The sequence below is a fragment of the Zootoca vivipara genome, chromosome 1, assembly GCF_965207765.1.
Source record: "Zootoca vivipara chromosome 1, rZooViv2.hap1.1, whole genome shotgun sequence".
Taxonomy (NCBI): domain Eukaryota; kingdom Metazoa; phylum Chordata; class Lepidosauria; order Squamata; family Lacertidae; genus Zootoca; species Zootoca vivipara.
Genome location: NC_142582.1, coordinates 70833464 through 70848638, shown reverse-complemented (window position 1 = coordinate 70848638; position 15175 = coordinate 70833464). Strand labels below are relative to the sequence as shown.

At 42.8% G+C, this 15175-nt stretch overlaps 1 protein-coding gene across 3 annotated transcripts; it reads left to right on the top strand.

Annotated features, from left to right (window-relative positions):
• The first annotated feature begins 3046 nt into the window (after nucleotides 1-3046).
• On the top strand, nucleotides 3047-13420 carry DEPDC7 (DEP domain containing 7). Of its 3 annotated transcripts, none has more exons than XM_035118229.3 (9): nucleotides 3047-3202; nucleotides 5417-5810; nucleotides 8327-8457; nucleotides 9708-9891; nucleotides 10286-10500; nucleotides 10748-10890; nucleotides 11694-11819; nucleotides 11918-11996; nucleotides 13037-13420. In XM_035118229.3, exons 1-9 carry the CDS (start codon nucleotides 3130-3132, stop codon nucleotides 13255-13257), a joined length of 1566 nt encoding a protein of 521 aa, XP_034974120.3. In that variant the 5' UTR covers nucleotides 3047-3129; the 3' UTR covers nucleotides 13258-13420. The 3 variants fall into 3 exon arrangements, with proteins under 3 accessions (XP_034974120.3, XP_034974130.3, XP_034974140.3); XM_035118249.3 differs by lacking the exon at nucleotides 3047-3202 and adding an exon at nucleotides 3463-3599; XM_035118239.3 differs by lacking the exon at nucleotides 11918-11996.
• Nucleotides 13421-15175: the final 1755 nt, after the last annotated feature.

Below are 15175 nucleotides of genomic sequence, written 5' to 3'. Positions count from 1 at the left end.
AAAGACATAAATATTAACAAAAAACATGAAGGAATCGGAGAAAAAGGAGTTGCAGGAGATCACAAAAAAATAGAAATTCACAAAAAAGTCAAATATCTAGGAATTTGGCTTACCAATAAAAATTTAAATTTATATAAGGCTAATTATGAGAAAGTTTGGAATGAGATTAAGAAAGATTTGGAAACTTGGAACAGAATGAATCTTTCTCTGATGGGAAGGATAGCAGCAATAAGGATGAATGCACTACCAAAGATGTTATTTTTATTTCAGTCAGTACTGATAATAAGTAATTTTGTCTGCTTCAAAAACTAGTAAAAAGGCATTTCTAAGTTTGTCTGGAATGGGGAAAAGCCTAGAATAAAATACAAAATACTTATAGATACAAAAGATAGAGGAGGCTTCTCCCTTCCAGACCTAAAATTGTATTATGAAGCAGCTTGCATCACGTGGATTCGGGACTGGATTAAATTACAGAGAGATGGAATATTAGATTTGGAAGGACATGATAATTGATTTGGTTGGCATTCATATTTATGGTATGGGAAAGATAAAAAACACAAAAGTTTTCATAATCATATAATAAGAAAAATGCTTATAAAAGTGTGGAATAAACATAAAGATTTTTTAGAACCAAAAACTCCATGGTGGCTTTCGCCGGTGAAAGCATTAGCATTCAAACCTCTTAGTAAGAGAGGAAATTGGCCGACGTATAGATAGTTATTAATAGAGGCGGGGAAAAGGTTAAAGCTGAAAGAATATGAGGAACTAAAGTGTTTTTTTTACAAAGTTGGTTACATCATAGACAATTAAACAACCAGTTTAAGGAAGACAATAAGAAAGATTTCAGCTACACAGTGTCAAACTTTCAAAAAGAGATAATTGAGAGTGATACGAAATTACTAAAAAAATGTATAATTCCTGTTATATGGGGGAAAACTGGATGGAATGGTAAAGTGAGCACAAATAAAGTGGGCTCACGATTGGGAAAATATGTGGAAGGTGAAGTGAGATACTAGTATAATAATAAAGGTAAATAAATTCTATCTCAACAGTCAAAGCTTGCCCATTTTTGCATAGCCTCCTACCAGCTGAGCTCTTTTCACAGTTAGGTGTGTATATCATTGCATAGGATCTAGTTGGCAGTACTGTACTGCAAGCCCATCCACACTTAGTAATATACACCAGCATAATGCTGGTGGTCAACATAAGAGGTTTAAAGACTGTCTCAAGGCAAATCTTTAAAAATGTAGTATAAACACTGACAACTGGGAAACACTGGCCTACGAGCGCTCCAGTTGGAGAACAGCTTTTCCCAAAGGTGTCATGGGCTTTGAAGAAACTCGATCTCAGGACGCAAGGGAGAATCATGCAGGGCCGGCTCTAGGGGTAGGCTGGGTGGCGCCGGGCGGCAGGGGGGCGCCATGCAGAAGTCACACTGCGCCCGCCCACCAGGGCAGGGGCGCCGGAGCGATCTCCGGCCCTGAAGGCACGCTTGGCAAATCCACACCGTGATCAACTCCCGCCTGGAAACCAATGTCCCCACTGAGGAAGGACGTGTGGATCCAGAATTGGTCTCCACAGTCACTTATGGACCCATTGTTAAAACCATGTTTATGGAAGACAATCTTACTCAGCTACGATTTGCTTATGAGTAAACATTCATAAGTTTAAAGTTTAAAGGTAAATGCATACCTTTACCTTTAAACATATTCTGGTTCACCAGAAGCGGCTTAGATATGCTGGCCACATGACCTGGAAGCTGTACACCGGCTCCCTCGGCCAGTAAAGCGAGATAAGCGCCACAACCCCAGAGTCGTCCGCAACTGGACCTAACGGTCAGGGGTCCCTTTACCTTTAAACATATACAGGTTTCAGGGTGCACAGACTTGTGAAATGAAACATTTGAGACCATGAGCAATAGGAGACTTTTGGTTAATAAGAATTGGATGGGGATAAAATGCTCCTACCACCAAGATCATAACTTGCAAAGAGCAGGGAACATACCCTCACATGCCCTGCTACCTGAGACATTTATAAAGGAGGGGCTAACGGGAGGAGGTATGGCTGCAAGGGAGACACTACTCTACACCATGGGCCAAGGCCTACTATCTGTAATGCCTGGGACCGTTATAAGCAGGAGTCCAAGTAATAGCCCCTCACCTTCCCCTTACTTGCACTCAGACTGAAATCCACATGGAAACCTGTACACTGACCAAGCTTCTTCCAGAGGTTTTATTGTAGCATGACCAAGTGCCATGGCACCAGAAGCTGCAGGGGGTGTCACAACAATGTCGCAGAACAGAGTCAGGGAGGCGAGGGGTGCCAAATCTTAGCATCAAACAGGATGCTGCTGAAATTTGAGAGCCCGAAGTCCACTACTGCTCCTTCTTTCAGACCTTTCCACCAATCCGGACCAGCCCACCCATTAGGTGAGATGAGGTGATTGCCTCAGACGGCAGGGTCCACAGATCCCAATGCAGATCATTATTATTCCTCGCCCCCTTGTTCTTGATGCAGATCTTCACTCACCCTTCTTCCCTAGTGGGGAGAGGAGGGGTTGCCATTTTGAGGTTTGCCTCAGGTGCCAAAAAAGCCAAAATGTCTTGGGTGTTCCCACTCCCCTCTAAACCCATGTGTGCAATGCAAGCATATAGAACAGGCTTCCTCAATCTCGGCCCTCCAGATGTTTTTGGCCTACAACGCCCATGATCCCTAGCTAGCAGGACCCGTGGTCGGGGATGATGGGAATTGTAGTCTCAAACCATCTGGCGGGCCAAGTTTGAGGAAGCCTGATATAGAAGGTGTCTCACTCTTGGTTTCTCCCTAGAGCTAGAGGGAGAAACGGGAGCCTTTGTGTGGGTGGGAGCGTCCTCGGCAACGCACCCCGGGAGCACAGCAACCCCCTCTAGGGAAGCTCTGGTGAGCGCACCGTTGTCTTAGCCGCGGCGGCCAAAACGTCCCGCGGCTGCAGTTCGGCTTGTTAAAGTAGAGGGCGGGCTCCGCCCCCACCGCCAACGTGAGCCAATGGAAGCAGCGCCTGCGTGCGAGCGCCGCCTATTTCCCCTCCGCGAGGAGCCCGGGCTGCTCCGCTCACTCCCGGGGACGCCGAGGCAGAAACCGGCCGGCGCTATGGCCACCGTGAAGGAGAAGGCGGCGGCTTTGAATCTCTGCGCGGTGTACAGTCCGGCTAACAAGCCTCCAGGTAGGCGGCGGGTTCGGGGCTTCTTTATTATGTTCTGCGGGGGGACAGGCGGAGAAGGGAGACTGCGGGGCAAAGCGCCTCCAATTAAGGCAGGTGGGTGCCGTGGGCTCCCCGCCTCTTCTCGCTCTTAAGGGTCGGCTCCTATAGAGTCCTATGCAAAGCCGCCTGTCTCGCGCCCTCGCACCCCCAATTTCGCCCCGCTGAGAAGTAAGGGGCGTGGGGCGGGCGGAAAGCGCGTTCTCTGACTGGCCGCAGGTGGAGGCAGCACCCGGGTCTGATCGACTGATCGACCTTTGGCTCGACCCGCCGAGGTTGCTCTGATGCAACCCCGTATCTTCTCCCTTCGACGGCTATCTCCTCTCTTCTGGCAGATGCCTGGCCTTATCCCAGTTGGAAGGTAAGCAGAGCTGGTGGAGGGGTTCAGTTGCTCGGGCAGAATCCTATTTTATTATATTATAAATTTGTATACTGCCCTTGTATACTGATATCATGGTGGGTCGCAGCAGAAAAACGCATAATAAAAACAAGAACAAAACAAACCAATAACTCCTCCACCCTCTCACACAAACACATTTAAGAGGTTAAAAATGTTAATTAGTGTGCCTAAGGGCTAGGATGGCGGGGACTTCCCTGCTCCCAGCTCTGGTAGGTTTGCTGTTTCCGGACTCTCTCTCTCTCTCTCTCTCTCTCTCTCTCTCTCTCTCTCTCTCTCTCTCTCTCTCTCTCTCTCTCTCGTTAGAGCTGGTGCCCTGTTTCTTCAGGTTGCCTGGAGTCCCTGGGTAATATGCAAGAAGCCTTTCCCCGACAGAGGAAGCTCTTCCAACTTGCTTTACTTACTCACATTTCTACATTAATTTCATAAAGTGCTTTCATTCCCTCGCTTCCTGCAAAAGGTCTGTTCTGTCTCTCCTAACTGAGCTGCTTGTCAAAAGTTGGAGGCACTATTCATCAGCATGTTGGGTTCCTTCTTAATACAGTATATAGCTGTGGATAAATTGCTGTTTGTGTTAAGTGTGATCAGCTTCACGCTGGCTGTGTGATCCCTATGGAAGTTCATATATGTAAATGTGCAGGAGCTGGTCTCTTGTGGACTCCCTTCCAGGAGAGGAAATTCTTTCCTCCCAGTTTGGGTAGTCTTCTGGGAGGCAGCCTTGACTCCAATGTTGTTAGCAAACAAAGCTTTCCCTGGGGTCTGTTTGGCAACAAGAATTAGAAAAGCTGTAGCGCTGTTGGCTACAGTACAGTAGATTTTTTGTTTTAAAAGAACTTTTAAAAAAAAATGTCGGCAGAACTACTCAGGCATTTGAGTTTACTGGTCTGATACGGACAGTACCAGTAGATTTAGGTGTTCTGGGGCAGCCTTTGCATCCTCCAGTACTTGACTATAAACATTATGGTTATAGGCATAAAAATTTGATGGGTGAATGTACCAGGTATGTGTGTCTCAGGCATTTGTTTTAATAACAAAAAAGACCGTTCTGTGCTGATGGCTTTGTCGTAATTATAAAGTACAAATAGTAACCACAACACATGCTTTCAAAATACTTTTTTTTCTTTTTCTTTTTGCAACTTTAATCCTGAGTGGATACAAGAGCTTTTACAATCTTGTGAAGAATCATGGCCACCTGTAAAATACATTCTTTCTCTCTCCCTTCCCCCACCTTAGGAATTTGAAATGGCAGCCTTGCATAGAAGCATCTTGGGCAGGTGTGGGCAAGACTCTCCCACAAAAAGTATCACTAATGAGAAAATGAAGATTCCTAATATTGTCAGTAATTGACTGACAGCTGCTTTATAGGGTCTCTGTCTCTGGCAGAGAGAAATCTTCCCCAGCCCTGCTGACTGATAGCATTTTTATAGTTATGGGGACAAAACTGTTATATTCCCTTGAGTCAAACCTTAGAGCAGGGATGGAGAGCCTATGTCCTTCCCCAGATGTTGGAGTCCCAGAGTCCATCCATCCCTGACCATTGACCATACTGGCTGAAGTTGGTGGGAGATGGACTCCCACTCCACCTGGCAGGCAAAAGGTTTCCCATCCCTGTGCTAGAGACCTTGTTAGCTAATGTTGCCAGGAAAGCAGGTAAAAGGGCTCCACAAATATTTCCACGGGAAATGATGCACACTTTTGGAAGTGACTCCTAAAAATATTGGGTAGGTCTATAATCTGCTTCTAGAACACTCACTGAAACACCTCTTGCATTGCGTTTTTAGGTTTCAGCTTGGCACAGAGACCATTTGGAGCCACATATGTCTGGAGCAGCATTATCAACGCACTTCAGACCCAAGTTGAAGTGAAAAAGCGGCGTCAGAACCTGAAATCTTTTAACGACTGTTTTATTGGCTCCGATGCAGTAGACATAGTCTATGCCCACCTTCTGCAGAACAAATACTTTGGCGATGTAGATATTTCCCGGACTAAAGTTGTGAGAGTGTGTCAGGCACTGATGGATTACAAAGTGTTTGAAGCAGTTTCTACCAGAGTCTTTGGAAAAGACAAACGGTCTGTGTTCGAAGATAGCAGCTGCAGCCTCTACAGGTTTCCAAATGCGTGTAACCAAATGGACAGTCCATTTGGAAAAGAGTACGGCCGGACTGTGCATCAAAGGTTAGTACCAAATGAAGTGCTGAAGATATTTGCCATGTTTTCTTGTTGTTCTATCTTGTATAAGTTGTTCCACAGTCAACAACTGAGGAAGATCTACTTTTGCTGAACTCATGGTGGACTTTGCTTTGATCTATCTCTGCAGCTTTGTGTACCAACTCAATACATGTCACTGTCACTATCTGGCTAGGTGCCTCTGTGGATGTGGAAAGGGACAGTCGACTCCCCCTACTTGTCAGAAAGACAAGGTGATTGGTGCTGCTGTTGGCCATCTGACTAAGGATGTGTGAGCACAGCTCTGAATTCAGGATGCAAACTTCCTGCCCTGGGAATTATGCATGCAGCACCAATTTTTAGGAGTTCTCACCCAACCAAGGGGTGCTGGAATTGAAGCTATGGTAGTTTCCATCCTTGCATCACCCTTGCTGGATGTCTGTGTCTGTCTATCTCAAATGTATTATTTTGCCTTTCAGCGTAAAGCTTCCACATTGGCTGATATCACTTCAAAGTTGTCCATTAAAACAAAGATAAATAAAAGGACAATAAAGTCAGTAAAAGCAAAAAGCTGAACAGAAACAAAAAAGCAAAATTAGTTGTCTAGTGTAAAATAGCTTTTAGGACAATTTAAAAGCTTTAGGTACCAGATAATGAAACTAACACTAGGAACTAGTTACCAGCCAAGTGTTTCTGGGGAGTGTTCCACAGTGGGGATGCCACCACCAAGTGGGCCCTGTCTCTGATTGCCACCTGTTTACCTCCTGTTGCAGGGGGCATTCAGACAAGAGCCTCCAGTGAAGTTCTTGCCAGGCAGGCAGGTTCATGTGGTTATGAATGTGTGTTTTAAAATGTCCCCAGGGATAGAAGGTAGAGCTGCCCTTAGAAGTCAATGGAAAAATTGTAGATTTCAATGTAGCTGAAACTGAGTACCAGCATGTCTGCCCTCTCCTCCTCAAATTTTTATACTGCCCTAGGCTCACAGGAGAAAATCACAATATAAAAAACACAAAATACATAATCAAAATAAAAACAACAACCCAATTTACACTTCAACCCTATCATTCTCAAATGGATTTAAGTATGACCAATTTCCATTGGATCAAGTACAATTCTTGGATAGGATTTTGTTTGTATCATTCCAGCTGATGAGAGAGTGATGTATCTAAAGGCACATGCTGAAGACTCACTCACGTGTACTAATTATGACTGCAGGGAGAGTTGTTCTTTTGGTCTATTATTATATGGGTGAAGTGGACATTTGAAATGTGTTAGTGTCTTTTGAGAATGGAACCAAGGGTGGACACCAAAGTAGAATGTAAGGATGTGAGATTATGTGTGTAATGTAAGATGACTAACATGCTCCTAACTCTTAGGAGAAAAATGTATGATGCATTTAAACCACATCCAAAGCCTTCCCCCAAAGAATCCTGGGGACTGCGGTTCATTAAGAATGCTGGGAAATGTATCTTTTTTGTGAGGGAAATGACAGTTCCCAGTATTATTTGGGGGAAGGCATACGGTTTAAATGTGCCCTCCATTAAAATGCTATACCTGTTGCCACAAGTGAACTGAGAGGTCTCATTTGGGTGTAGTGTGCACAACCCTTGTGAAAGATGCTGAATCTAACTTGGTTATGCTTTATAGTGCAATCTATATATAACCAGATAGAAACAAGTCCATTTGAATTCAGTGGTGCTTGTTCCCACTAATCTGGAAGTAGGGTTGCCTTAGACATCACACCTAAGAGGGAAGTAAATCCTATTGAACTTAGTAGGACTTGCTTCTGAGTACACATAGCTTGGCCCCTTAGAAGCAGTGTTAGAAACTGAGATAGAAAAGCTAGGAGCCAAATGGCTACTGGAACCTGGATTACAGGTGCAAAAACAGGATGGCTAGTCGCCATTCCCTTCCCGCCCCCAATACAGTAGCACTTTATATTTAATTTTTTGAAATGCATGAATTAATACATAATTCACATCAGTGACACATTGTAAATATCACATTTTTAATGGCAGTTCTTAATTGGACACCGCAAACATAAATGGGGCTCAGCCTCAGCAATAGTGGTCAACCATATACTGTAAGTATTTATAAATACGGGGGGGGGGCTGTGTCTCTTAGCTCAATATGTTACATCACAGCTTCAAGTACTGAAGTCACAGTTAAATATGACCATTATATCAAACATCTTAGAAGAACAGGCCTAACAGCACAATCCTAACCATTTCTACACAGAAATAGATCCTACTGAAATAGATCTAGGCAAGTGGGATTGGGGTTGTAACAGATAATTGACCTGATACTCTTGTGACAGGTCAATTAACATAAGGGACACTGATGTGCATTCAATTATCTTGAGCATGTATCTCTTCGGTTCATTTTTATGTTTGAAGCGGAATGTTTGTATTTTGCCCTTCAGTTGAATAGTCATGAATTCAAAGCACACTTTTAGAGACTATCACTACCAGGACCTTTCTGGCTGAAGAGCAGATACCTTGAATCATCCATTTTTCTTTCCTCAGACAGGAGAAAAGAGCATTACTTAACATAACACCAGTGAAATCAGGAAGCTTGGAGGATCTCTTGGAAAACTTGAGTCTAACGCCTGTTAGTTCCTCTCAAGTAAATACCTCTCTAAACCTTTCTCACCAAGGTAAGTGATGCGCAAACATCACAATTGCTTGCACCCAAGGGAAGGAATGGATGCCTTATATTAAACTGGTGGGAACTGTATTTCCACTACCAAATACAGTGCTTAGAATAAAAGGAATACATTGTGTAGTGTATTTTCTTGACTTACAGCAGATGCCTATTGTCTCCCCATCCTGATAAATCATGCATCGCCAACCTCTGACACTGACCTACAACTGTCACAGGGAATAGAAGTTTGTGAAGTTAAGCTGGAGGGCCTGGCGATGATCATTATAGACAAGCCTTCACCAGCTCAGAACCCACGGTGTGTTTTGGACTACAATGTCCATCAATCCCAGCCAGCATGAGCCATTTGCTTATCCCGTGATGTGCTGCTGTCTGCCTTCTCTCCTCAAGCTCATTAGACTACAGATAGCAAAACTACCCCAAGCTATAGGGGGAAAGGCTGACTGTGGTGTATTTGAAAATGGCATTGCCTCACATTTTTGACTTCTGGTGTAGGGGATAAAAAGCTTTTATTTATTACATTTATTATGTAGCCACCCCAGAATAGAAGTTCTCTGGATGGCTTACAAAGCAACAGATAAAATAGGTGCATTATAAAACAATAAAAACTATTTAAATGATATTTTTAAAAAATGAAATGCAGTTTAAAACTCATATTTAAAGCTCAGCCATTATCTTGAAAATTTAGCTGGTTTTAAGAAGGCTTGAATGTGTTGCTGCCACCTATTTCATCTTTGTTGATGGGAAAGCCCAAAATTGGGGTTGTTTTTCTGTAGTTGAAAATTTAGTCCTGATTAGAAAATGCAGCAAGCAGGCAAGTTCTTGCTTTTCAGTTTTGGAATCCTTGAATGTGGCAGAGGCTCTTGAAGCTAAGGAATCCATTGTTCCAGCTCTAAAGTCTTCAACAAGGCCTCCTTTCTTTACGCATCCTTATTAGCATGATTTATGTGATTGGATTCCCTGTGCAGCAAAGATCATTCGCAAGTTCCACAGGAAAAAATGTAAAGCATGTTGGCTATGTCCAAATGCTTGCTGTTCCCTGCATAAATTGCTGTTGATCACCTTCCTTTTACCCTGATAAAGTACACTTGTAATGCATCAATAAGGAAGCAGGTTGCTTAAGTGTTCTTTCAGTGAAGTATTAAGTCTCTTAGGCTAAAAGACAAATAATGCAATGGCAGATTACTCCTTGACCCCTAAATAACTTTAGCTAACTTGATCTTGGCATTTGAATTGTGCTTCTAGTTATTAACGAAGTCTGGAGAGAGCAAACAATTACCCGCCTCCTGCAGCTTATAGATCTTCCACTTCTTGACTCTTTACTTGAGTACCAGAAGGCAGGATCTAAAATTCCACAAACAAAGCAAGAGTCTGAATGTAACATCACAAGCCTGGACCGAGAAATTCTGAAAGCATTCGGAGACTCTCAGTAAGTATGTATGTTGATGAACAGGAACACAAGAAGTTGAGTTGCAGACCAAGTTTACTTTTGCCTGCAGGGCAAATAGCATCTTTAGAGGCATGTTTATTAAGGGGAGAAGGGTTTGGACCAAGAAAATAGTGTGCTGGAAGGGTTACTTTTCCTGCCTCTGTGCTGCAGTGCCCATTTTAACTGTGTTCACCTGCCATCCCACCTGCAAGGTGCTTTGATCTCTTTCTTAAATGCCACCACTGAAGATCTTTCCTGCATCTCGCAGGTCACACCTAGCTTTGGCCCTAAGCTGTTATTATGATTTCAATGGGCCTTGGTTATGGACAGACCTTACCTGGAGTAGGGCCCATGACTTTGAAAATATAGAGACATAGGAATTTTCATTTTCTAGGGCGGATGAATGGGTGTCGGCAGCAATAGACTGTCTGGAGTATCTGCCAGATCCGATGGTGGTTGATGTGAGCCGCAATTTGCCTGAGCAGCCTGACAAAGTACATTTTGGGAAGCTGCTGTTGTTTGATACCATTGGTAGATACTATAGCCAAAAGAAGGAACCACTGTTAAGTCATGCACCTGAAATCCACCTGGGCATTGCAGAGCTGCTAGGTAAGTGCAATTGGCTTCCAAATTTCTAGATGACTAGCTACATTCTTTACCAAGCAACTCCTTGTCTACAGACATGTGGAGTGAAAACTCTTGTAAAATGCATACTGTACTGTATAGCTCAATGGTAACTGTGCTTTTACTGGCAAACTTAACAAGTTTGTGGTGATGGGGAATTGTCTGTATTTAAACAGAACATAGATATTAAACAGAACATAGTCATAAACTCCATTGTTCTTCTTTGTTCCAGTTAATGGGAAAACTGATCAAGCTTTGGAAGCAATTCAACTCTACTTGAAGTTATTGGATAGTACAAGAAGAGAGGAGTTCAGGAGACTACTCTATTTCATGGCTATTATCGCTCAGAATTCTGATCTTAAGCTCCAAGCAGAGGCAAGTGTGATGATCACTTAGGGCCCCTTCTCATGTAACCTTCAATGACATGGCAGTCTTTGGAGCAAAGCTGTGCCACCAGGTTAATGTTGGAAATATGAGATTGCTATGGTGGGACCCCATGCCATGATTCCTTCCCATGATTACACTGTCCTTTTGAGGAACCGAAGTGGGAAGGAGCCACATTATGGGTTCCTTCCACGTGACCTTGGATTTCCAGTGTTGTTAACCATTGGAGCAGAGTCACACTGCAGCAGTTTCCACACCACCAGACAGAACATTGTTTTAATTTACTGTAATATTGTATATTAAATATTTAAATCTGAGCTGGGACATTATGACAAAGAGTGGGTAAGAAATAGTGCCTAATAATAATAGTTAATAATGATTTTTTAAAAATGGGTCGTTTCCAGTGTGACTATTCTGCTAGCATAGTATTTGCCCTTTCCCGTCCCCTGTGCACCCTCAAAAACTGCTCCAGAGGGTTGGAGGGAGCCCCTGGAGCAGATTCTGAAGGTGTGCAAGGAATGAAGAGGAAGGAAAAGTCCAGTTGCACAATGGGAACTCTGTGCACAGTGTTTGATACAACCCCTAAATAACCAATAACAATAATATTGAGATGATTTTAAGCAGACTTATGCATAAGCTCTACTGAACTCTATTAGGCTTACTTCACAAATTAAGTAACTTGCATTCACATAACTTTCTATAGTCTTGTGAAGCAAACTATAGGAAACTTGTGTTTGAAGACAAAGTAAGTAAGCAGGGAAGCACTCTTTTAATCATTTCCCTTTATTTTGTAGAGCGACAACCGGATGGTTGTGAAAAGAACTTTCTCCAAAGCCATAGTCAACAATAAAAGTTTATCTAAAGGAAAAACTGACCTTCTAATTTTGTTTTTGGTGGACTACCAGAAAGATGTATTAAAGGTAAGTGCCTAAAACCTTGTTTCCCTGCTGTTGCTTGTTACTGAATTATCTTCCTAAATTTTAATGACTAAAAAAAGCTGTTGCTGCTTTTCTCCAAGATCCCAGGGACGTTGCATAAAATTGTTAGTGACAAGCTTGTGGCTATACAGCAGGGGAAAGATTCCAACCTGAATACAGGTAACCATGTCTTTAATAACATTTACGGTAAGTCCATGGCTGGGGAATCAGTGGCCCTCTACCTGTTGCTGGACTACAGCTCTCATCAGACCTGACCATTAGCCATGGTGGCTAGGACTGATAGGAGCTGAAGTACAGTAACATCTGGAGGGCCACAGGTTTCCACATCCCTGCTTTGAGTCACTTCTAAGAAAACCCTGGAAAAGCCCACATCTTAATTGACACTCTCATTTATTTAAATGTAGCGATAACGAAACTTGATAAGGCATGAGTTGGGTTAGTGATGCCTTGGGGCCCATTCAGCAATGTGGTTCTATGAAAATGCAAGTTGATTAAGTAGACAGAGATGAAAGCAGTTGTGAGATGGTCAAGAGCATAAGTGGGAAATCCCTGGTCCCAATTTCTTTAGCCATGAGATTACTAGGTGGTCTTAAACAAGATATCCAGCCTGCGTCCTTTATCTGTAAAATGGGGGTAATACTGGACTACCTTCCAGAGTGCTATAGGGCAAGGGTGGGGAACAGGATCCAGCTTCGGGGAGGGGCAAATTCTGAGGCTTCCCACCCCCCACATAATAATAATAATAATAAATAAATAAATAAAAATTATTATTTATACCCCGCCCATCTGGCCAGGTTTCCCCAGCCACTCTGGGTGGCTTCCAACCAAATTCTAAAATACAGAAATCCATCAAACATTAAAAGCTTCCCTAAACAGGGCTGCCTTGTCACTTTGCTAGGTAGGTAGGGCTACCCACCTGTCAGTGGCCTGTTGTCACGTTTCATCAGATAACTTCAGTATGAGGGAAACATGAGAAAGTGTTCCTGTTGTGGCAGGGATCAGCTCAGCTCAGAAGGTGTGGGGCCATGTGGGCATGGGTGGAGGGAAATGACTTCACAAGTCTAGTTAGGATCCCTGGCAGGCCAGAGGCTCCCCATGCCTCTGCTGTATTGATTATGGATATGAGACTACTGTATATCAATGACGAGAGTTACCACTAAGTATAGTTTTATGAATGGTTTTTCATGCTTGCTCTTTAGGATATACTTTCTGCCAGCAACGTGACAAGAGTGAGTATCACCACAGTGCAAAGAAGACTACAAAAAAGGAACTTGTATCTTTGCTAAAATCTATTGATGAGGACTCCAGTCTCTCTGCCAAAGAGCGGAAGAGGTTGCTTGATCAATTCTATGCTAGTAATCCAGCCATCTTTTTGCAGTATTTTCATGACAGAGGTACCGATGGAGGTGTCGAACTTTAGCTCTAGAAGGTTACTGGAATACTAATAACTTTTGGAAGCACTTATTTTGTGTCTTTTAAAAATTTTTGTATTGTACTTAAATAAAAGTGGTTTTGTAATATGGAGTTCCCATATAATATTATTTAAAAATAATTTAAATCTATTAAATCTATTTAAATCTTAATTGTTCAGATGTATTCTTGATTTTAAAAAAATGGGGTGGGGAGGGAAGTTTAGGCCAGTGTATGAGTTTTTAGCTTTGTTCAAACACTATTGGAAGCTCCTGAAAACTAGACTTATTTGGTGAATATAATTTTTGCTCCTGATTGTCAGATCTCACTGCCACTGGACTACAACAACCACATGGTTTCTCCGTGTAACACAAGGTTGTTGGATATATATATGCCCATAAATTATTACAAGATTATTTGTCCATGGCAAGTCTACGTTTGTATGTGACTTGTTCACATGTTGAGTTTATAAATACTTTCAATCCATTTGTTGAAGGGAGCTGCATTTTTTTATTTTTCCAGTTCATCAATACTAGTCTTCTTTCTATAGTAAGGGTGCAGGGATTCAATTTATATTGTCCCTTTGTTAGGTTCCATGTATTGTGTATATAATTCAAAAGGATATTTTTAGGGCAAGTTGGTCTTGAATTGACAGTGCATGGCAGAACCTTGCCAATTGTGTAAATACCTGTGATTGTGTCTAATCTTATGTTCATGTTTATTGAACTCTGAAGAACAAATAATCCTCCATAAAAGTGAGCTCCAGCAATCTTCCGTTGGTCCACTTGGGCATAAACTCCATTGAATTCAATCGGGTTCAGAGTAAATGTAAAAAATAACAGGGCTTGTTAGAAAAAGCCTGTTTTTGTAGGATATGTCTTGTGTAAAGGCCAGTTCATATGATCCTTGGGAACACCTCAGCTTAATTGTATTTGATAGTGGCATGCTGTGGGTTAAACCACAGCGCCTAGGGCTTGCTGATCAGAAGGTCGGCGGTTCGAATCCCTGCAACGGGGTGAGCTCCCGTTGCTCGGTCCCAGCTCCTGCCCACCTAGCAGTTCGAAAGCACATCAAAGTGCAAGTAGATAAATAGGGACCGCTCCAGCGGGAAGGTAAATGGCATTTCCGTGCGCTGCTCTGGTTTGCCAGAAGCAGCTTTGTCATGCTGGCCACACGACCCGGAAGCTGTCTGCGAACAAACGCCGGCTCCCTCGGCCAATAATGCGAGATGAGCGCCGCAACCCCAGAGTCTGACACGACTAGACCTGATGGTCAGGGGCCCCTTTACCTTTTAGTGGCATGCTAAAATGTCGCTTATGCCCAGGGCAGTGAGTCCCAGTGATTGCTTTGTTAGTGGCACAACACAATCCAGAGGGATTAAGTGCCTGCTTGGAAAATGAGGACTGAATCATATACTCCAGGGTTGTGTAAATTACCCTTGTACTTGGATGTCAAGAAAGTTTGGGATATGCATGAAGTCACTGTTACTTCCTTCTCTGCTGATAGATCTAAAAGTGCAGCTGATGGTGATCTGGAATCAACAGGGTTTTTTTTTTAACACACTCTTGGTCCATGGAACATCTACATAAATCTGTAGTAGAAACCTAATGGAGGTTTCTGTGAAACTTCTTGGATTTAGACGGCAGTTGTAAATCATCATTACTGCCATACCACCACTTCTGCCCTTACATGGACACAACAAGAATTGTATCAGTGCAAAGAATGCTTGTTGGTAGATGTTTTCCATTCTGTTGAACAATAGGGACCTGAAGCTAATAAACTGACCAAGGGTGAGCAGAACTTTCCAACATAAAGGTTTGCTCCTCAGGAGACTACCATCAATGAACCCATTTTTATTTACTGTTGCAATTTCATACTGTTGCAATTGGCTCCATAATATGCAGCCCCCCAAAAAGAAAAGAAATTCA

Bases quoted from the DNA above. Each gene is read 5' to 3' on its own strand.
- DEPDC7 (XM_035118229.3), top strand. From the start codon at position 3,130: ATGGCCACCGTGAAGGAGAAGGCGGCGGCTTTGAATCTCTGCGCGGTG. The intron at 9,892-10,285 runs GTAAGTATGTAT...TTCATTTTCTAG, and splicing joins AAAGCATTCGGAGACTCTCA to GGCGGATGAATGGGTGTCGG. The intron at 10,891-11,693 runs GCAAGTGTGATG...TTTATTTTGTAG, and splicing joins ATCTTAAGCTCCAAGCAGAG to AGCGACAACCGGATGGTTGT.